Raw genomic sequence first — 23,842 nt, 5'->3', positions numbered from 1 at the left:
ACTCTCTAACAGAAAGTGACTTAATGCTCTTTCAATTATTTTCATTCTACAAGATTGTGTTCATTTGAATAACAACAAAACCTAGATACTTATCAACCTTCTAGAAACTCTTAGAATTCTATAGCAAACTAATGTGAAATGATTATGAAGTCACCATTACAGCACAAATACTCCCATAATCTTTGTTTATTAATTTTTATAACAGTTAACGTGCCGTACAAATATAGCCATTATTAATACATAATGTTCAATTATGGTCCATTTTCACATATCACAATCACAGTCGTCCCTGCAGCGAGGTTGCTCCTATTGCACCAAGGGGCTGGTCCTCGTACTTTTGCGTGTGAGATTGACTGCTAATCAGTAGGAGCCCTGTCACTATCTATCCCAGTGGGCTGTGAGTGTATATCATGCCTTATGAGTCTGCCAGTGTCTTGTAGTCCTAACAGATATGAACTGAGCGGTTGCCAGATATCTTGCGGCCTGGAAGCTGGGGGTTGTAATTGTACATAAAGATCACTGTTCGCATTACAATGTATCTGTTGGACCTATAATCCTTGGGGTAGCTTGTCTCAGGCAGAAAGGCTTTTACTCCGAAATTTGCATGTCGTGCTTGCATCACACCCAATTCACACTTCAGCGTTACACCACGCAAAAATGACGCTACACCAAATAAGTAGAACGGTTGAGAAAAAGTTTTATCTTTCCTTTTTAAATGCGCTCAATCAATTTTATCCATCACATTTCAGGATCCAACATTTCATTGTATTCAAGTCAACAGTACAATTCCTTCCTTTACTTCAGTATAGCCCATACCTAAACTCCATCGGATGTATCAATCCAGCGCCTAGACTCTAGAGCGCCACATTAATTCCCCACCTGTAGCGCTTCCCGTAACGGTCTCATAGTACGGAATGTCAGAGGGACAACAAGCCCACACGTTGCCCTTCAGTCAGATGTCTACACTAAAACGCTTTACTTCCTGAATCTTAGTCTGTTGCATATGATCACTCTTTTACAATTAGGCGCTATACTGCAAATCTAGTCTGTTGCTGGGAATCAAGCTGTTACATTTGAGCATTGCACATGAAACTTCCTCTGTCACTGGTAATCAAGCTATTTCATTTGAGCATTACATATGAAACTTTCTCTGTGCTGGTAATCAAGCGATTACATTTGAGCATTACACATGAAACTTTCTTTGTGCTGGCAATCAAGCTCTTACATTTGAACATTACACATGAACTTTCTTTGTGCTGGCAATCTTAATTCAGATCCTGGCTTCCCATGGGACCATCAGCCGGGTCTGTCAGGTCTTCACCTGCTCTGTTCCCCCCCTTCTTATTAAGCCCAGCTTACTGTTCAACCTCGGTGTCCTCCTCTGTCCGGGAAGTTCGGGGAAGCTTGGAATTCAGTTCCCACTTCGCGGGGCTCACTGTGCTAGCAAAGGGAGAGCCCTTAAGAGGGGCAAACACGGGGCACACCCACTGGCCACCTCCCCCAAGGATTTCTCTGAGGCTGGGTCTTCTCGCGGGAGGAAGCCTCGCACTGGCGTTCCCCACAACACTGGCGCAGAGTCGTTCCCGGACCCTCCTCGGCTCCGTAGACCAGGCGCTGTCTCTTTCCTCTCTGCCGCTGCTGGGAGGCACGCCCGCAGCCGCCTGAGGCAACACGGCTTGCGGGGGCGCGGCCTTCTCCTACTACCGGCAACAGTGGGGCGGCGCTACGGCATCTACCCCCGTCACGTGACACTGGGAAGGCTGCTTCACGGCCTTACGCGATCCTTACTTCCTGGATGCAATTCTCTTCAGCTTCTCAGGCGCGTCGCCCGCCCACCGGCCCTCACCAGGGAGTCCTGACTCTCCCCACAGACCTCCCGGAGACCACAGGCAATCTCCTGGTGAAAGCAGGCAACCTCCTAATCTCTGGGTTGCGGCGATGAGTGCTCCAGGCGGGGACTCGTGCCAGGGGGGGGCTGAAATAAAGGGTGCCGGGTTCACGCCGGAGCGGACGAGTAAAGCAATTGGTTGGCTGTTTCTTGGGCACAGTCACCTTCCAAACAGGCAGGAACGGTGGTCAGACGTTAAGCCCTGTTTAATTCAAAATCCCGGGCACAATAGGGGTGAGGGAGGTGTAGACCAGGACGGAGGCCCCTCCCCTGGTCTTCCTTCAGGAATTCTGACTAAACAGGAGTCTCTAAGGTAAAGATGTCCCCCAAAGTCAGTGGCTGGGGTCAGGGACAGGTCAAGAGGTCGAGGGTGGTATCAGCTGATGAGGGAAGTCACGCAGACCCTAAGACCTGTCAATTCCCTCTCTAGCGCAGCCACCTCCCCACTCAGGTGCCTTACTCCTGACTACCTCACAGCTAAGCTACCTTCTAAAATGGCTGACCCCCCTTCACCTCTATTTATAACCTGGGCCCTGACTGACCAGAGTGGTCCAGAAGGTTCCGGAACCACGCAGTCTATGGCCCAGGTTCTGAGGCGACAGTTGGGACCACCATTTTGTGAAACCAATCTCCCCCTTCCTCCATTTAGTGAAGCACCTTGCGCCTCTCCCTCAGATAGTGAGAAAGGGGTGCCCAGAGCCTCTACACCAACACCAAAAAGAAGTTAGTGGACAGAAAAAATGAGGGGGTAAAGGGGGAAAAAGAAAAATAAAGTGAGGAGGGAACAGCCAAGGCTGGCAGGTCTAACAGTATCATACTATACAACCAGGCTATTTGCGTCGGTGGGAATTCGCTGCCTCAGTGCACTGCGACTTCTCTTTTAACAAGCACTAGGGCTATTGCAATGAAGCGCTGTGCTGAATATTGCATTCAAGTACTTGGCGGTCCTATCACAAGTCCACATCATATGTGCAAAGACCGCCAATGGGGAGTAGCATATGGGGCATGTGTGCAGGCGTGACGAGTCCATCTGGTGTACCTTAAAAGGGGTAATGTATGCACACCATGTAAACTTAAAGTGTATCAGTTTGTGCTTGTGATTAAATGAGATCCTGTGTGTCTGTTCGCAAAAGTAACGCCATTGAAAGTCAGAAAGGTTGACCCAGGTCCCGTTCCCATGCCGCCCGCACTCCCATATCTCTATTTGGCAACAGGGCAACAGCCGATTTATACATTTTAGACATCAGGTGTTGCCCTTTGGCATCTTTGATAAGGAGCGTCAAGAAGTAGGAATTCGGGCGGCTCGAGGAATGGGCTAGGAATTTGAGCTTTAAGCGCTTCTTTTCTCCTCCGCAGTACAAACTGGTCCATTAGTGAGGCATCCCAAAAGCGAACGAGCTCTGTACGCGAGTAAACATGTCTGCTGGGGAATAAGTCATCAAAAGTTACCAGGTCATGCTTGGACAGGGTGTGCCTCTCCAAAGCCTCATATGTAATGGCTAAGCATAGGTTTCCTGCCAATAGTATAGCAGGAGAATAGAGAAGGTGGTTCCCGGTTGCCCGGATAAGTCGTTTCCAGGCCCAGCTAGTGGTGGATATTGTCTGAATGTCGTGTGGGTCACGAGGCAGGCCTGTCGATAGTATTGCTGCTAGGGGTGTGGGATAAATGAGATCTGCTTCAGGAGCAATTTAGGGAATCCTAGCGTCAGAGTGGTACAGTGTCTTGAAAAACTGCACTGAACAAACAGGTAGTAGATGTGAAAATTCAGGACCCCAAACCCGCCACGTTCATATGGTAGTGTTAACATGTCCCAGCCAATCTGAGGTTGTTTACCGCCCCACACAAGTCTCAATAAGTGTGAACATAGTGTTTTGAAAAAAACGGAATTGGAATATTTTGAAATAAGTATAAAAATTGGGGCTGCAGGACCATTTTGACTATCGCTATTGGACCTGCCATGGTCAGGGGTATTCTTAACCAGTGCTTGATTTCCCCCCCCAGTTTATCCATTGCCGGGCCGTAGTTAAGCTGTAGTATTTGGCCCAGCTCTTTGTGTATATCTATAGCCAAACATTTGACTGAGTCCTCGCACCATGCTAATGGATATTCAGTATTTCTGTCGCAGTGGGTAGCTGTCGATGGGCATATTTCCGATTTACCCCAATTTATGTGTAAAATAAACAGGGCACCATAACGAGTTATTTCTCGAAGTATAGGTCCCAGTTTATCATCGGGATGTCGCACATAGAGAATAAAACGTCTGCATAGAGAGTGATGAGCAGCGAACCTGTTTTAAATTGAAGGCCTTTGCGGAGGTGCTTCTCCTGTAAGCGATGTACCAAGGGGTCCAATGTGATCATAAACAACAACGGGGACAGCGGGCAGCCCTGGTCTTTCCCCCGTGTAATAGTAAAAGCGGGTGTTAGACTGCCATTTAGCCAGATGCGCCCTATGGGGTTTGTATATAGCAGCCTAATAATGGAGATGAACGTCTGTGGTATTCCCAGTCTACTCAGTGTGGAGAACAGAAATGGCCATTCTAGAGAGTCAAATGCTTTTTCTGCATCGAACAGTATCGCTGCAGCAGAAACATTGGGTGAGGTTCTATGAAGTGCGGCAAAGAATGTGCACAGCTTCAGGGCAGTGGATTTATGTGGAACGAACCCTGACTGGGCTGGGGAAATTATCTGCTCATTGAGGAGAGAGAGTCTGGTGGCTAGCATTTCGGCCAATATTTTGGTATCGAAGTTTAGTAACGAGAGCGGTCGATAGGAGCCGCAATGTTGTGGGTCTTTACTTGCCTTGGGGAGGAGCGATATGACTGCTTCATGAAGTGTTGATGGAAGCTCCCCGACCTCCACAGCTTCCTGAAAGACTTCCAGGAGATTTGGGATGAGTAGTTGCTTATATGATTTGTAGAAACTACCCAGGAATCCGTCGAGACCCGGCGCCTTCGAGCCATCCATAGTGTCTATTGCCTGGGTGATCTCGTCTTCCGTAAAGGGTTCTGCTAAAAATTACTGATGGGCCAAGTTAAGCCCAAAAGCTACCAACGCTATTTCATCTAGAAAACTTATATTGTCCATGATATCAGTTGCTACTCTGGACGTGTACTGTTCTGTGTTGTAAGATAGTTCCGCTTTTCATATACCAATATTGTCCGCTATGTGTTCGCCGCCTGAGCCCTGAAAGACCGAGATATATGTCTGGCCTCTGAATTGCTGCATTAGTCTTGCCAGTGCATGACTTGGTCTTTCCCCTCACCTAGCAACCACATACTTCCCAAAATAGTGTGATTTGCGCCCAGCTGCCTCGTGAAATTCAGATAATAGAGTGGCTCGATGCTGTAAGCTAGACGGGTGATGTTGCAATGCTTGATTTTGATCTAAAGCTGACAATTGAACCTCTAACCGTGACAGTGTGTGACGCAGATCCTTGAGTATCTTGGCATTCTTTGAGATACATATCCCCCATAATATGACTTGAATGCGTCCCACAAATTAGCTTTCATTTTCACCGTTTTGATGTTAATTTCAAAATACTCTATGATTGCCGCGTGTAGTTTTGATTGAAACACTGCATCCCTAAGGGCCATCTCTGGAAATCTCCAATGTCTCTCCACTCCTCCTGCCATTGGAATTCACAGCAGGACTGGTGTGTGGTCGGAGAGTGTGTGTGGCAGATGTTGAATTGAGAAAAGCCATGGGATCAGGTCGGAAGCAAGGAGCTAGTAATCGCCAAGCGTCTGTCAAACGGTATTTTTCTCTGAGGTTGGTCAGCACGCGCCTATCCCTGGATTTTGCATCATGTGTGGTAGCTGTACTGTCCATTTGGAGATCAAGCAATATATTGAGGTCGCCCCATGCATATCTGGTCAGCTTCCATATGATCTATTTCCGTTAGTAAATCAAGGTAAATGTCCAGGTCGTCTACGCTCGGAGCATAAACATTTTCCAGGAGTACAGTGTATCCTAATAGGCAGCCCTTAACCAGTAAATATCGCCCGCTGCGTCCATTTGCACTGCCACCATCCGGAGTGGTACCCTTGTAGGGATCAATACCGAGACTCCCCTGGGATAGGTACTACAGCAAACAAAGAATCGTTGAAGGCTCCAATTCGCAGTGAAACTAGAAGGCATGTTGGGGGATAAATGCGTTTCTTGGAGAAAGGCAATGTCAACCTGGTGTCGTAGGTAATGTATTACCTGTTTGCTTTTGCGTGTATTGTTCAGCCTCCGAATATTCCAGGACATTAGTGTAACGTTTGCAAAAGGGTAGACCCTATTCTCTGTGATCCATGCCACTTATAGGTGCATATGACGGACCTGTATAACGGTACTTGTACGGTGTGAACAACAATCGTAAGAACATATATCGTAGAATCATCTGAACATAACCAATCCCCCCCACTCTCCACCCATCCCAGTATCTATTACGTAGGGGAAAAACCCAAAACCCCAATAGGATGTTAAACATTTAGAAAAAAACAAAAATAATCTATACAACGTAGTAAAGACTTATGTGCAAATGCACTTGGGGGGTGGCAGCGCTACGCTGAGTCCCCTGATCCTGTATGATATGTAATAAACAGTGTTATTGGCCATAGCCATGCATTGGGTGGCTATACTCGTGCAGTCCGAAATTTAGATATGTGGCAGTGATAAGTCATTGCATCACGGTGTGGTCCATTGGGCAGAGTCGCCTAGATCTAGCAGGCCGAGAACAGTTCCACGCTGGCCCCAGAGTTGGAGAGAAGGGGACAGTGGTCCGGGGAAGGCCCCTTTGACTTGGAGAAGGTACGCCAGAATTCCTGCATGGCAGTTGGTGTGTCAAAAATCCATGACCGCCCCTCTATATCCACTTTCAATTATGCAGGGTATAACATCCAATACCTCAGACCCAATTTACAGAGGTTGGCTTTGACTCCTGCACATTTCCAGCGAGCGTCCGGCACTATTGCAGTAAAGTTGAGGTAGAGCAATACCCCTGACATTCCAGTGGCACTTTTCCCGGGCCAGCTGCTTCACAGTGTCCCTATCCCTGAAATTAAGGAGCTGGGCAATTATCAGCCGTGGAGGGCAACCCGGATTAGGACGTGGACCAAGTGTGCGATGTGCCCTCTCGACCACAAAGGTGGTAGTGAAGGACTGGCAGCCAAATAGGTCGGTCAGGAGTTTTTCTACGAATCCATCAAGACATCCAGTGCTTGAAGACTCGAGTATTCCAAGTATTCGAACATTGTTGCGCCTTCCCCTTACCTCCAAATCCTCATTCTTAATAGCTGTAGTTTTCTGAAGTTTCTCCATAAGCTCCAGTTGTTTAGTGGTCCGAGCAGAGCCATCTTTCAAGTCGAAAATCCTGCCCTTCGCGGTGTTAAGTCTTCTCTCATGTTGATCCAGCCTTGCTCCCATGGTGTCTAAGTGCTTACCCAGCGAGTCAAAGCATGTGTCCAGACCCTTAAAACCTGCCCTGAGTTCCAACAGGAGGGCGTATGTTCCTGGTGCAGCAGCTGCAGGGGCCTCAGGCATATTTCACCCTCTGCCATCCCAGAGCTAAGGGGCTCCACCCCTCTTCCAGCTTTATCAAAGATTAATAACTTGCGTTGCTTAGGGTCACAGCGGACTATGTTCACTAAAGGAGAGGAGGTATTGCGCCCCTCGCAACCTGAATTCAGTGTGCTGTGTAAGCGTGGGTAGGGCAGGCAGTCCGTCAGTACTGTATGGGCTCATGGCAACAGTGCAGCTCTAGAGGTATGGAATGGACCCCTGGCGCTGCGCCACTCAAACTGCACACCGAAGTCTTATAAGCGGCCTCCCCAGTGTTGCTGTTAGTCTGGCATCATGTAGTGCAAACACTGGGTGGACAGGAAAGTTTGTTCTTTTGTATTTGGCCGCTCCCACTAACGCCAATTGCACAAGACCATGCGTATCCTCTGCGCATCGCTGGTTCCTTTATACACTTTGTGTTGTTTTTGGTTTACCTCCCCCATTAGGGAATGAGTTCCATCAGTTGTCCCCGTGCTGCATGTAATGCTCGGTGGGAGGAATAGGTGAAGTCCACGCTTTGCCTCTTGTGCCTCCTCTTTTTGCCCCGACGCAGCCACGAGTGCTGAGCAGCAATGAGAGCCCTGGTGTCCCAGCTCGAAAGGTGCAGGTCAGTGGCTGGGGATGCGAAGGAGGGGGGAGCGCTGAGCCGAGCCGCGCCAGCACGGCCAGATGACTGACCCACAGGCTCACCCATGGACCCTGTTACCATGGGGCCTCCGGGGGAATGCTGGCTGGCCTTATCTCAAGTCAGCAACACCCCCGACTGTCTGTGTCTCGGTGTTCACGGCGTCAGCTCCGGCCCATAGGTGTCATCTGCGGGGGTGCTCTGTCACCAACGCCCACGATGCCAACCATCTTAGAGGCACGGCAGTGCAACCCAGCTGCACAGTTAGTCCTCAGTGGACGATCACAGGACCACGCTACCTACCAGCTCCTCCCAGGCCCGAAGGTCCGATGACGTCAGCAGTCTCCGCAATGGGCTCCCACAACTGCAGGACAATGTTTCAAGGCCATATCGGTTCTGTCCTTGTTAGTGTACAAGCCCGCATCTCCGCTGCCACTTTTATGATTGTAGGGGCCACCCAAACAGCCAGGATCTTGGGGAGTTTGGTGGAGCTCCAGAGCCACAAGGCCATCTTGGTCGGCAGCTTGGCCTCACCCCAATATTCACATAAGCTTGATTATCACATTGCAGAAAGTCAAAATATAAAGCAAACGAGCGTCATAGTAATCTTTTGTGTTCAGCATTTCGGATAATTTACTAGCACAAATAACTCAAGCAGGGGAATGCCAAGAACAGAAAAAACACAAAATTCATAATGGCAACGTGGCCAAGCCTCTGCCTTCTTAGGTTTTATACTTTTGAGTTTGTTTGGTGCAGTTGGATCTGTAATTGTTGCTCTGGTCTCCACGCATAGGAAGGTAAGATGATTTGCATCCAAGACTGTTTGTCATTTTTTTAACTGACCAGAAAAGAATAGTTGAGTGCAAATAAGAGAAAATTAGATTATGATGTGGTTAGTCCAATCAACAGAGATAGAAGATTCCACTGTAATCTTACCTTCCATGGCAAATATAAGGTCACGTATAGAGCCTCTGATGTACGTTGAAGTGGTACAAAGTAGGTGAGGTTATTATTTATAAAGAAAGTTGCAAAACAGCTGCATCCCTTAGGTCGCCCCAATAAAAGTCAAATTCACTTAGATATATGTTGTTCCTCTGTAAATAACTGTTAAATCAGCTTGTCAGTCATTCACTTAATAAGCTGCTCCACAAATTGTGTGTTTTCTCCTGGAGGATGAACTTTAATAGGAGCTGAATCAATCATTTTAAGTATAACAGATAGAAATTGAAATGACGAGGTCTGATCTTTGTTTTAGAATTAACATTGAATTGAGTTTTTGTGAATAATTGATATTCATACTCATGTTTTTCTTTCCAAATAAGGCAAATTATGCAGTAGTCAGGTGATCAAGAAGTTTGATCAGTGCTTGAGAGAAATCATTCAGTGATATTTGATTGAGATTGAGGAGAAGAAGTTCGAGATTGTTGGTGGTAATTATTCTGAGATTTTCTAGATATATTGGGAGACTGAACCATCATCATCAAACAGACATTTAAAGGAGGAATATGAGGTTTTGCTTGACGTGGTTGATGGAGTTACAATACCACTAGGTTGTTTGGGTTAAGCCCACTGTTAGCACTTAATTCATGGTTTTTTTCTTTTGTTTATCACAAAAATAGAGACATTGGGGTATGCAGAAAATAAACTTTTCTTTGCAGTCTTTCGCATGAGGATTTTTAGAAGATTGTTTGCCATAATAATCTTTCAGTTTAATATCTTCTTTAGAAGGTTGGAGGTCTCAACGTGAGCAAGTGCACTAGATAAAGAGAAGTTGATGTACTGTAGAAGTTACTTAATGGTGAAGCAAGAGGAACATTGTGGGTAGTTTGGCTGTTTGGAAAGGTCCTAGTGTCTTCTCAGTTGGTCTCAAATGGCCAAGGGATCACAAGTCAGTGGGCAGACTGGCAAAAGTGGAAAGGGAAATGTCCTTGGATAAAGTGATTTAGTGGCTGAGGGTTGAGAGAGAAAGGAAGGAGTTTCAGATAGTAAGTTGTACAGTTCCAGGTAGTGGAATCTCTTACAGAAGAGGAGAAAGTGTTCGGTGATCAGGCTGATTGAGAGGGGAAATGGGTCTAACTAGTGCCTACCTACGGGATGAGGAGGTTACTGATGGAAGAGGTGAAGAGAAAAGAAGAGCTGATTTGATGGGTTGGGTAGCTCTCTCTTGTATCTCTCTCTCGAAGGGAGACGTTCCTGGTGGAAGGGGTGCAGAAAAGAGTTAAGGTTGATAGATGAGGGTAGCTGAGAGAGGTGAGAATTTATTGAAGGCAAGGAGGGTTAAGAATTGGAAGTTGAATTGCTCTAGGTTATTGTCTATTGCTTGGATCAAGATGTGTTCTTTGTCACAGATGGAAATCGACACATTGGTTTTAACCTGTTGAAAAAGGAGAGATAGATTGTTTTCTGGTCATTGCATATTTTCATTTTTCTTGATAGTTAAGTTGTTGAGTATAGAAACATTTTGCATTGGATAATGCTTGGATTTGTTTCCCGTAATCTTCATTACTCTGATTCATAGTCTTTGTCTTCGCAGTCCTTACATCTGGAGTTGTCCCTATCACACAGACAGGATTATCCTAGCCAATTCCTATTCTCGTTAATTTTTTTCCTAAAGTAGGTCTTGAGACCTGACCCTCATGATAGATCCCCTTTAAAAGGGAAACTCATTGAAATCACTTCCTGTATTACATGCATAAGAAAAGACAATTCCATTGCCGACTAACATCTGGGTGAAGCAGGAGAGGATAGGAAATAATGACTGAAGTGAGGAAGACTACGACTCAGGGTTATGAACATTTCTGATAGGCTTTGTGAGCATTACCTCTTCACCAGTCTTCCCCATCCCAGTCCTTACATCATGAGGATGTACCCATGCTTAGTTGACCACCAAGAGACAATCAGGAGAACATTACACCCAATTACTGCTACACCCCTTGAGGTTTTATTATATCCAAAATGTATAATTATCTCATTATGAAAAGTCTTTAATGTATTACAGACAAAAGAATCAGAATAAGTGTCTCCCATATTTGGTCCATACTGCAGAAAGTAGGTGTTGGGAGATGCCCATATAGTAGCATTACAAATGTATTTTAGGGAAACCTGTTCAAAGGAGCCCACAAGGCAGTAATTCCTCTAATGGAATAATCCTCAACTCTTCCGGGCAGACAAACTATTGTGAAATAGTTTATTGAATCCAACGATTAAAGGAAGGTGTTTCAGGATGACCCCCCCCCCTTTGTCAGCCTGACCCAAAGCCACAAAGAAAGTCTACAAGACAAATAGGACTAGTTTGCTAAAATATATTGACAAGACCCATTGATATCCAGGGTGTGTAAACAAGACTTTCTCTTATAATATTATAAGCTGTGGAGGAAGCCATTTTAACAGCTGATTTCATATTATCTACTAAGTGTGTAGGGAAGGGTGCATCAGAAATAAATGTACCCATGAGGCCAGTTCCACCATATGAATCAACTTTCACAATAGATGGAAACGTTGGCCAAGAGATAACCTCTATTTAAAAAGTGCGGAAAAGCAGACCGCACATACCCTTCCACTCACTATTGAAACCCCTCTGAAGATCATTATGAAGAGGCACAGAGTCGGGCTCCTTCCTCTAATACTGAAGGAAAAATAACTATTCTTTTTCCTCCAAGAAAACCTCAGGGTACTTCAGATTAGTGCGGATAAGCTGGAGCACTTCACTAGGTTCTGAATCATTGATATAGTGAACCCTGTGCTTGAGCTCCCCCCCTCCCCTATCAAATTCTGGATCCTGACTAGGCTTCCATCTGCTCTACTTATGGGGAGGTGGAACCTCTCTTGCTCTTAATACAGCCTCTACTGTATGGCTTGGAGAACGCTGGAAATTACCATGTCCATAAGGACTTTGGTACCTCCTGACAGTGCTGTTTTGCAGTATGTTTTCCATCTTCTGTTATATGAGGAGAACGCCATAAGAAACAGCTTCTGGATAATCTGTAACCAGGCAACAAGTCTTGTGTATTGCCCTATGGGCACCTTGTTGAGTTCAGGTAAAGTGGGCGTCTAAACTACATTCCGTATTTTTTTTAAATAGTTCAAAACTGCTGGAGAAGGGCTGAGCTCTGCCCAAAATTAGAGCACTCCCTCTGCACTCGACCACAATGGCAGTCTCTCTCAGCATCACTCTAAATTAAACGGCTGATTTGAAAGAGCAGCCAGTGGTGAGATAAACGGATAGCGAGCTAAGCCTCTGGACAGGCAGATCATGTGTAGAACGGATCTGCTGCAAACGTCTCTGCTCTGGCTCCAGCACAGCCAAATGAGACTGCAGTGTTTATAACAAACAAACAAAATTAAAATGTGAACATAGTGTTTGGGGGTAGAAAAAATCTGTTTGAAGCCCAACAGGAAACAAAACAGGAAGCGTCGTCAGTTGGTTTCCCCTTTAACAGAATGAACAAGCATTTACAATGCAACGGTCTCGGCATTGTTAAAGTTAGAGCTATTGGCATTGCTCTTGACATTATTTTTGTTTATGTTTTACTGAACTGTGATCAGCGGGTGTGCCCGGTAGAACTCTGGCTTAGGGTGGGGGCACTCTGCATGCAGGACTGCCTGGAGGGGGCTCCTTGAACTTGGGAGGGAGGAGCTCTATGAAGGAGCATTTCCTAAACTTCAGTGCGGGACCTAAGTGACGGTGTGCGTCTGTACAACTGGGTTAGGACAAGGAACCCATCCCAACAGGGAAAAAGTCAAACTAAAGTAAAGAAGGGGCTTTCTGAAAGGGGCCTTCGTTCTGAGCCTGGGGTGGGACCAGCGGGAGGGGGGGCAGGACAGGTGACGTGAAAAAAAGCTGTGCCTTCTCGACACTCCTATTGTGCATCTCCCGAGATTACAGCTCGTACGTGGGGCATATTTCACATTATGAACGGAACCGCTCTGTTTTACTGTTGTTTGATTTGTGCAGTGAGAGGTTTTAAAGTTCCTGAAGGGGTCTTGTGGGGAGGGGGTCCGGTGTTCAACAGTCAGTATACATGTTTTGCTGTCTGCTGTGAGAAATGACTGTTGTGACCAGTGACTTCAGGGAATGTTATTTTGATGAAAATCTCTCCCCAGCAACCCACGATGTATGTTTAAAGCCCAGACTTTCGTCATTTAAGACTTTGCATTTAATTTTTATTTGTTTAAAATGCAGCATTAATGACAGTGCATGTAGTATAAACGTCAGTGAGGGAAACCAATGATGAAAGCTGACCATTTCTCCCGCCAATGACCCGCACTCACCGGGGCCGGGATGCCAACTCTTCCTGGTACCGCCGCTCCCGGTGCGGGTCTTTTTCCGGTTCCTGCGCGGGAAGCTGGCTCCCCTGGCAACCGCACGCACGGCCCGGATAGCAGCGGCACGGCCGTCACTGGCGAGGCGCCGTTAACACAGAAGAAGGACTCGGGCCGGGGATGTGCCATCGATCCGGCGGCGGCCATCTTAGAATGTCAACGTCTCAATCATAGCGGGCAGCGATATGGTAGTGAACTGAGAGCGGTGACTGGTTCAATTCCAGTTTAACACTTAACCTACATTTAGAATTGTTTCTAAGCGTAGATTGAAAATTGGACAAAATAGTTAAGCGCTAATTTTTATTTTGCAGTTTTATATTGCGCAACTTGTAATTGAATAAGATAAGTAAACAGTAACACGAAACTCAAAACTAACATATAGATTGGAAGATAAATTATGCGCTTCGAACTTGTCTTTAACGTGGCAAAACTTCCCTAAAATGTCCACTTTTCTTTATAAATCATACAACAGTTGACGTCACGCAGCAATGAGAACCAAGGAGTTCTGACGGTGATTCCTGCCTGCCGCGTGGAAAGCGCTCGGTAAGCCACGAAGGGGTACTCTGCTCAGGCCCCCGCCATGGGGGGGAGAATGAAACACGAGAGAGAGAGTGAGAGACAACTGCCTTTCTCCGAGGTGAAGCAGAAATGCCTTGGAGAAACGCAGCGGCGGTTTCGGATTCGGGGGCGTGTTTTTCTTTTTCTCTCCTCCTGCCATTGGCTGGAGGAGAGAAAAACACGCCCAGCGAAAAGTATCGAAAAAAAACGCCCCCGAATCCGAAAAGGACGGGGCCTGTTTTGCGAGACGAACCTCTTCTCCAATGGCTGGCCAGCATTTAAGAGGCCAGCCAATGGAGAAGAGGAGAGAAGAGGGGCGGGTTCAAGCCCCTCTTCTCCAAGTCATTAAATCTCGCGAGCGAGACTGCGCAAGCGCAGCCTTCGCTAGCCGAGACCTAAAAAGGAGGGTCAGTTAGATACTGGGACCTACTAGGACCGGTTGACCCGCCAGAGAACATAGAAAAGAAACAGAGAGAGAGAGGAGAATTTGAGTATGAGAATGGAGAATCCTAGCTATGTGATGGTCAAACCTCCAAATGTAAGGACTTTGACGTGGAAGACAGAGGTAGAGGTGATGCGCCCGTCTCAGACAACACTTCTTAAATGTTAACCCTTCCTATCAACACATGAGCTCAAACAATTAAAAAAAATCTAAAAAAAACAGCAGCATTATCGGTAAGTAGTTCATAAAGATTATGTTTGTGCCACATCTGTATTATGCTACTTAATATATTCTACTTTGTAATCATAAATATTAAACTTGCATTATTTTTTTCGATATAATTATAGAGCTATGTTTACAGAATTTGAACGATCTTTCTTCTGAGGGGTTAATCGCAATGGATGAAGACATAAACTTCAAGTCAACAGGTAAAATAATTCATTTTTTCGCAGAGATTGTTGTTTCTGTTTAACTAGTATATTAAAATATGTCTTGCATATTTTTGCATGCATCTCAGCTTACTTTTTGATTTGTCTCCTTTACAATACTTCTGCTTTGTAAATGTTCGAGGACAGAAAGGGCTGGCAAGAAGGGCCAAGTCAGCCCCACAACAGTAGTAAAACAAGCATTTGCAATGCAATAGGTCTCGCATTTGCGAGAGTTTAAGCTATTAGAAATTGCAAATGACAATGCTTTTATTTATATTTTAAAACCCAAAACATAAATAAAGGGCATTGTCATTTACAATGTCAATAGCTCAAACTCGCGTAAATGCGAGACCTATTGCATTGCAAATGCTTGTTTTTAATTTCAACCTCCTCAATCGTCGCATCACCTTTTTCAATTGGGTAAGCTACAGTGATTGCCTGGGATCTCAAACTCACATCCCCTCAGAGTTGCTGTGAAAGGTACTCCAGGCCATCCTGCCTCACACCCAGCTAGCCCTGCGTCTGAAGTCCAGGAGAAAGCGCACAACCACGACTCCTGTTTTCTGCCCCTCTTACTTTTCCATCCTTGCTCCTCGCTGTTCCACTGCTAATGTCCAAAGGCCATGGCTTTAAGTGGGCCGAATCTCACCGGGTCTGAGCACCGGCAGTTTTTTTCAGGGAGGCCTCGAAACGGGTCTATATCAGGCCCTGTTTTGTGCCCGTTTTTTTTTCCGGACTGCTGTGACACTGACTGCACTGCTCACTAGTGTAGAAGTTACGGCATGACGTCATGCCAGGTGAGCGTTGTAGGGGAAGGGAAATCCTTTAAAGGGAGTCATTTTCTCTCTGGATTTCTCTTCTCTTTTTTAAACTCTGGAGCAGCAACATTGTCCTGGTGTCACCAGGGCTTTAAGTGGAAGCTTTTTCAATAATATTCTAGCCATAGTTGCTGCTTATTTATCTTATGAAATTAACAACCATTGACAAAGCAAATAGTCCTGACTTCTTGTAGGTATGATGTTACTAGTTGTATGATATATTTAGATGCAATGACAGAAACAGCGAAATACAAGTTGGGCGGCACACTATGCTAAACACAGATTTTTAGCTTACGTATTTTAAGCCACGCCTTTAATTACAGTGGCCACGCCCCTTTGAGAGACCCCCCATTTTTTTCATCCCACTTAAAGCCCTGCCAAAGGCCATGTGTTTTGGGATCTGCCAAATTCACTCTCACATCTGGGCAGTGCTGAACTGGGAACCAAGAGTAGCCTAAAACACACGTGCAGTACACAGCCCACTGTCGCACCCAAAGAGCAGCAAATGTAGCATCACTGCCTTTGAGAAAAATGGTGGCAAAAATCCCTTTACCGACCCTGGTCATTGTCCTTGTTAATCATTTAAAGTGTCCGTTTTATTTGCATTATAAAGAAATACCTGAGGCCTCTTTTAGAAAAATATATTCACGATAGGGAAGCAGCATTTGAATTTTTGCTGTAACTCTTGTAGTGTACACTTTGAGCTTGGAACCTTGGTGAGTGCGACCCGGCTCCATCACGTGAATAGTGCACTGTTCTCTTTGGCAATATATCTGACACTTCCTCCTCATTAAACCAAAGTCTGAAAAAATATACGTCCATCCTCCTTTCTAAAAATGGTCAAACATATTTAATGAGCACCATAACCGCCAGTTGCCTTTAAATCTCTTCTTTTTTTGCTTGTTATTTTGTGCTAATCACTCGCCTTGAGGCGGAAAGCCGGGGCTCTTAGCGCTCGCTTGCGCTGCTATCTTTCTGTGTTATTTTTAATTGAGAAGAATTGCACAGATACTTTTGCCACTACGAACGCTGCCTTCAGCATCTAAAAATTGTAAGAACTGATCCATTTTAAAAAATTGTATATATCTTAAATAGCCCGTTTTTATCTTTGTTCTTACCTGGGGTGAGATTACTTCCCTCCAGGCAGCAGTCAAACAGGACAGCGCAGCTCAGCTGTGAGTGACGCTGGGCACTCCCCCCCCCATCCACCGGAGCCGCCATCTTGGGAAGGGAAGGGAGACGGTGCAGTCCATCGTCCCTCCTACCCTCCTCACTCACCAATGGATAAAAACATCTGCTCCGCACGTCCGCGCAGCGGGTGGGCGCAGCGGGCGCGCCGGCGGCGCGCCGAAGGCAAGCCCGTCTGCGCCCGTCCGCGCTGAGGACGCGCTGCAGGACGGGCTGGACCCTGGGTCCCCAGGCATTGACGCGCCTTCCTCCAGGGGGGACCTATATGGCACCCTTTTGTCCCTTAGACCCCCTGCGCTCTGCTGCCATCATCAGCTCAGACCCGAGGTATTGTGTCGCGCCCACCTGTGTCCCTCGTGCAACGTTCCTTTTGCCGGTCCTACTCAGGCCCGCATGTATTCAATCTCTTCTTTGCCGGCCAGTCATATCTCCCAATCCAAACAGGGATTTTTGATCAATGCGCGCTCATTGATCAAACATGGGATTGAATTTCACGATTTTGTTAGTTCAAGGAACCCTGACTGGATCTTTGTTACAGAAACGTGGGCTACTGAGTCTTCTGGCCATGATCTGCTTCTGGCCATTCCTGAAGGATACACCTTTCTAAGGTTAGACAGAGAACGCTGTAGAGGGGGTGGAATAGCCATTCTTTTTAAATCTACTCTCACATGTACCATAAAACCCTTATCGATCTCTACGGATCCTTTTGAGGCGCTATACTTTTGTATTGTGCATACCCCGGTGAGCTCCTTTTCTGGCATACTACTTTATAGGCCCCCTGGGTCTAGAGCTAATTTTTGCTCAGAACTTTTTAGAATTTTGGAACCTTATTTTGGTAGACCCCATCTCACTATTCTGGGCGACATTAATTTTCACCTAGAGGATGTTACTTCGAAAGAGACCTGCTCTCTGCTTAATTCTCTGGAGGCATGTGACTTTGTACAACGAGTTCTCCACCCGACTCATAAGGCGGGGCATATCCTTGACGGGATCTTTTCCAACGACCCTAGATTAGGGGTTGGGACACCGGTCCCGATTACCTGGTCTGACCATTTAGCAGTCCCGCTGTTTCTAGACATTCCCTGCCCCGTTGCCATTGTGGGCTCTGGTAAAAAACAATTCAAAAGGAGCTTCAAAAATTTTACTAAGGAGGCTGTAGCCCCTTTTATTCTCAATGCCCATATTTCAACTCAGCGGAAGGTGGATGAGTCGGCCCAAGAACTTGCTGATGCCATCACCAGAGCCGCTGACGAACTAGCTCCTCCTTCCCTGAAAGCTGCAGCTAGACAGAAGCCAACTGCCCCCTGGTTTTCCGTCGATCTGAGGCTTCTCAGACAAACTTGCAGACAGAAGGAACGTAGGTGGCGTAAATCCTGGGATCTCAAGGATAGAGAAGGCTATAAGAGCCTACTACGTGAGTACAAAAAGAGTCATTAAGGAAAAACAGGATTATTTTTCCAATTTAACCTGTTCTTTAACATCCTCCAAAGAGCTTTTCAAAATAGTGGACTCTTTGTGCTCTCTCCAGGCCCCCGATCCTGTAGTAGCTTCCCAGGAGCTATGCAATGATATATCAGACTTTTTCTACAAAAAGATAGATGATATCTACATAGCTCTAAAGTCGCAGGGGAACTCGCTTAATGCCGAGGATTTCTCCCAAATTAAACATCTGGAAGCTTGGACTAAAGAATCCTCTCACTCCCTTGATCATTTCCCTGCCCTTTCGCTAGAGGATCTTAATAGCCTGTTGGACAAAACTAAATCGTCATCTCCACTCGATCCAGTTCCTCTGAAAGTACTGAAGAACTGCAGAGAGATCATTCTTCCTTCGATGCTGGAAGTCATGAATGGAGCTTTGGAACAGGGCATCTTCCCGTCACTTTGGAAGAAAGCCATCGTGAAGCCGCTGCTGAAAAAGACCACCTTGGACCCTGGAGTACTGAAGAACTTTAGACCCATCTCTCTGCTGCCGGCCCCTGCTAAGATGTTGGAGACCCATTTGAATTTCCATCTTTCAAACTTCCTCGATACCTCTGGTTTCTTGGACGGGTCCCAACATGGCTTTAGAAAGCTGCATAGCACGGAGTCTGCTTTGACGAAAGTCATGGACAACATCCGCAGAAAAGTGGATTTGGGTCTAACCACCGTACTGGTGCTGCTGGATCTTTCAGCAGCATTTGACACCCTGTCTCCCCTTACTTTAACAACTAGGTTAAGGGAGGCAGGGGTAGAAGGACCGGCACTCAGTCTCCTGAGCTCCTTTCTTCAGCAACGAGAGCAGCGTGTCATGCTAGGTGAATACCTCTCCCCCGCTAAGTCTTTGCAATGTGGGGTGCCACAGGGGTCGGCATTGAGTCCGACCCTGTTTAACATCTACGTGGCCCCACTTGCAAGACTAGTAAGATCTCAGGGGATGGAGGTAGTGTCGTATGCCGACGACACGCAGATTATGGTATCCCTGACTCACTCTGTGGGTGAAACCGCTTCTAACTTTAGGGCCTGCATGCAACTTGTTGCAGAGTGGATGATTGCCAACTCCCTAAAGTTGAACGGGGACAAGACAGAGGTCCTGGTCTTTGGCAAGGACCAGGGCATATGGTCAGATGATTGGTGGCCTCCTTCTTTAGGTAGCTGCCCAACACCAACACAATCTGCCAGGAACCTAGGCGTCATCTTCGACACCCAGCTCTCCATGGAGCTTCAGGTCAACAGAACGGTGGCTACCTGTTGGGGAGTCATCAAGACCTTGAAAAGAATCGTACACTACTTGTCCCCTCAGGCACGGAAACAGGTGGTGATCGCCCTTGTTGGCTCAAGGCTTGATTACTGCAACTCAGTGTACGCCGGGGCCAACAAGGGCCTGCTTCAGCGTTTGCAGGTCATACAAAACGCGGCAGCGCGGTTTGCTCTCGCTTTGCCCTGGCTGGCCTCGATGATCTTAGCGAGGAAGAACCTCCACTGGCTCCCCATCCCCTCAAGGATCACTTTTAAACTCCTCTGCCTTACATATAAGGCTTTAACTGCAGGCCCGGCTGATGCCCTTGGATCACTTCTCTCTAGATACGTTCCGAGTAGATGTCTCCGATCCAGTGAGCTTAACCAACTGGTAATTCCCAGAGCCAAGAAGGCTAGATGGGGGAGCAAAGCTTTTTCCATACTGGCTCCTCTGATGTGGAATTCACTCCCCCTGGAAATCAAAACACTGCCCTCCCTTGACCTCTTTAGGAAGTCATTGAAAACTTGGCTCTTTATCAATGCTTACCAGTAGTCTCTGTTTCTTTTCGCTCACAGTCTTTATTTGGATTAGGCGCCTTGACGCCCATTGGGCATAGCTGCGCAATATAAATAATGTTTCATTCATTCATTCATTCTTCTCCTCATCATGTGCCAGTTTTGCAGCGATTACCAGGCCATGCCCGACTAGCAGTATGTGACCAGCAGCGTTGTCTGCACCATCTGCCCTCTCCAGACAGATAGATGTTTGTCCAAAGAATGCCGTCCAGCCCTCCTCGGGACAGATCAGCACCCCCAGAAATACAAGTTAGTTGCCATATGTGTCTTCCTTACACGTTAAGGGTTTTAGCCGCCTCTTTTATGAGTAAGCGGGTCTGAAACCACCTCGCGCAATAACCACTCCATGCTGATTAATTTAGCGTAAAAGGCCATTTATTAGGACAGGGTTGCACAACATACCATAACATCAAACCCCCAACAATCCCCAACTTCATGCCTCTCATTCCTCCATTCACTTCCACACTCCAGTTACTCCTTCCCACATCACCCAGCGACCTCTTCACTTATCCCATTCGCTTCCTCAATTCCCTTTCAACCACCTCCATCATTTCCAGCCATCGCACTCCTGCCTGACGCACCCCCACCTTGCACCTGTATCCCCCTCCCCGGAAGGGTGAGTATGCCCGTCATGGACTCCCCCCCTCCCAAGTACCGCCAAACAACACCTCAACCCGTCCTAAACTGGCACGCTTTAAACAATGCCACCCATACCCCCCTAGAACAGTCGGGTGAACGGGTGGACAATTTTAAACTTCCCTAACCCTCCCTAAGGCCCTGGGGACAGGAAGAGGCAGAACTTCCTCTCCTGCTCCCTTTTAAACCTTGCCTACGACCCCACCCCTTAACCCTGCCTAAGCCCCCATCCCTTAACCTCACAACATCACCCTGTCCTGATCCCGCGCGAATTCCCCAGGGGAAGACTGGTCTGCCGACCTTACTTCCCCTGGGGGCCGCATCGCGCAATAACCACTCCACGCTGATTAATTTAGCGTAAAAGGCCATTTATTAGGATAGGGTTGTACAACATACCATAACATCAAACCCCCAACAATCCCCAACTTCATGCCTCTCATTCCTCCATTCACTCCCACACTCCAATTAATCCTTCCCACATCACCCAGCGACCTCTTCACTTATCCCATTCGCTTCCTCAATTCCCTTTCAACCACCTCCATCATTTCCAGCCATCGCACTCCTGCCTGATGCACCCCCACCTTGCACCTGTATCCCCCTCCCCGGAAGGATGAATATGCCCGTCATGGACTCCCCCCCCCCCCCCCCCCCCCCTCCCAAGTACCGCCACCCAGGAAACCCCCGGAGGGCGGTTACCTGCCCCACGCTCCCCCAAGTGCACCTTTCGTCCTCACACCCGTCGACACCAAATGAACTCGTTCCACAATTTACTGATGATATCCCTCATCTCCATCATATAATATGCATTTCCCATGTGCGAAAGGTGCACTCCGTCAGTGCGGAAAAGAAGGGGCTCCTCGAGCCGTAGACCTGTGTGAGCAATAACTTTGATCTCATTGTGACTGCAAAAAACTCTCATGGCCCTATTCAGTTTCCGCCGAGCTCTTTCCACCGCTGCTGGCTTCAACGCCCCTTGCCATATCCGGCGCGGCACTAACTCAGTCCAAACAATACAGGCGCCAGCCAGATTGCTTCGCATTGCTTCCAAGTCCCGTTGCATTAAGTGTAAGAGAGACACACCTGATTGCTTTACCAAGTAATTTTCTCCCATGTGGATGACAAGCATGTCCGCACAACCCCTCTGTGACACTTTCTTGGTCAGCCAGGGCAACAAGGCTCCCCAGCGCATTCCACTCTTGCCCCACCAGTGTACCTCATGATGGCTGCTCCGCAGGCCAAGGCTACGACCTTACACCTGCCTGTCCCCGTATTTCGATGCCCAGTGTACAAAAGAATGTCCAACAATCCAGGTAACCGTCTTGGCACCCGGGCCCCCTACGCAACCTACGAAAGAAAAAGAGATTAGTACCAACAAAACAATCCCCCACGCCCCAGCAAAATAGCGTCCTGCCCTAGCACGCGCAGCAGTCACTTGCACACATACCGCTCACAACAACGAGACCTCCACCTCCCAATCTGCCGGATCCTATCCCAGGACCACCCCAGCCGTGCCGCCGCTGTTGCAGCCCCGATCCGAAAGGTATGTGTCCCGTACCGGGCTCGGTCCCTGCCCACTCGCCTCAAAGCCATTCGCAACACAGCCAGCAACTGAAAAGCCGTCACCCGCCTACTTGATGCATGGCAAAAAATTTCCCCCGCCGTCGCTGGCGCCTGCTGACAGAAAAACGGCCATTCCCGAACTGGGCAGGCCCCCGTCCATCCACTCTCGCACAGCCACACCCATGTACCTCTTCCCTTCTGGTCTGTTTTGGACCGCCCCAACCAAATCCCCAAACGGAGCCCATACAATCTCACATCCTCAAAACGTCTGCCAGCTGCCTCCCTAGCCCCCAGCAGCTCTGACACCCGAAAGGCCCCAAAAAACATCCAAATCATCAACAAAGCAGAAGCAACAAAGATGACCGACCAAGGTCCAGCTCAACCAATACACAGTAAGTAAATATAGTCCGTTAGATTGGTGCAAAACTGCTTCCTACATCTGTCATCCAGAGATGTAACATAAGTCAAAACATATAGCCAAAGGTGGAAGGTGCACTCCTTGTGTTCGGACACATTAAATCAAATAGTCCAAACAGTATAGGTTCTCTCTTCTTTTAATTCTTGAGATTTTTTTCGATCATTCAAACACGAACAAAGTACAGCCAACGCGTTTCGTTCCGTACAGGAACTTCATCAGGGCTGCAGTAATTACAAACATAAAAAATAACACTTAAAAAACATCTATATATAACAAATATAAAAACAAACAAATACTGCTCAAATTTTTAGAGAGGATGGCACACAAAAGGAAAAAAAGGGACATACATATAAACGACCCTAAACATACAATATCTACAAATACATAATGTATACACGTAAAAGGAATGTTTTCATTATAATGACACATACAAAAAAACTTATAGTTTAAGCAACACAACAATGTTCACCATTTGAGAACAAAATAATTGTAAATAATGCACGTGACTTTATATAACTAGAAAAAAAAAAAAATAATGTAGAAAGAGAGAGGAAGAGTGGAAGAAAGATGAAAAGGGAAAAAGAGATTAAAGTACATTAAGGTTTTCAATTAAGATGAAACAAAGTCAATAAGAAATGACATTCGAATAGTTCAAAATCACAGATTACAAACATATGTTAATAAAAACTATATATACATGGATAAGTAAGTACTGTACCCATTAAATAGCAATTAATATTAATATTGTGACCCAGCGTCTCGAGTATCAAGGCGATAATTGGTATCAACCCAATCTACAACAAGTCAATTGGCATCTCACCTATTTCAAAATGAGTAGAATATAGATATGGTTGGATACTCCTAGGGCAGTATATGTTCCCGTGTGGCTTGTTACGGCGTAGACAGAATTTAAAAGGACATATGAAAATATTTCATTCCTATATAGAAATAAGACATATTATCAAAAGGTGGATAGATAAATGATCACAAGGCAGTGATAATCCCTAGATAAAGATATATACACTAACGCACAAATAAGCTCACCTTGTGGTTCGTCATCCCATGTATAGATGAATTACAATTGGACCCTCATACGGTTTCAATAATGGGACGCATTCGGA

At 46.6% G+C, this 23,842-nt stretch overlaps 1 protein-coding gene across 1 annotated transcript in view; it reads left to right on the top strand.

The window, feature by feature from the left end:
* HFM1 (helicase for meiosis 1) overlaps positions 1 to 23,842 on the top strand; it is a 3,754,865-nt gene that overhangs the window by 1,595,259 nt on the left and 2,135,764 nt on the right. The window contains exon 19 of the mRNA XM_085599940.1: positions 14,730 to 14,810. Within this exon, the coding sequence (XP_085456066.1) occupies positions 14,730 to 14,810 (81 nt within the window). The remainder of the gene's footprint in view (positions 1 to 14,729; positions 14,811 to 23,842) is intronic.

Source organism: Triturus cristatus, chromosome 4_2 (assembly GCF_964204655.1).
Source record: "Triturus cristatus chromosome 4_2, aTriCri1.1, whole genome shotgun sequence".
In the NCBI taxonomy this organism is placed as follows: Eukaryota; Metazoa; Chordata; class Amphibia; order Caudata; family Salamandridae; genus Triturus; species Triturus cristatus.
The sequence above is the reverse complement of the archived record's forward strand: the minus strand, read 5'-3'. Positions and strand labels throughout refer to the sequence as shown.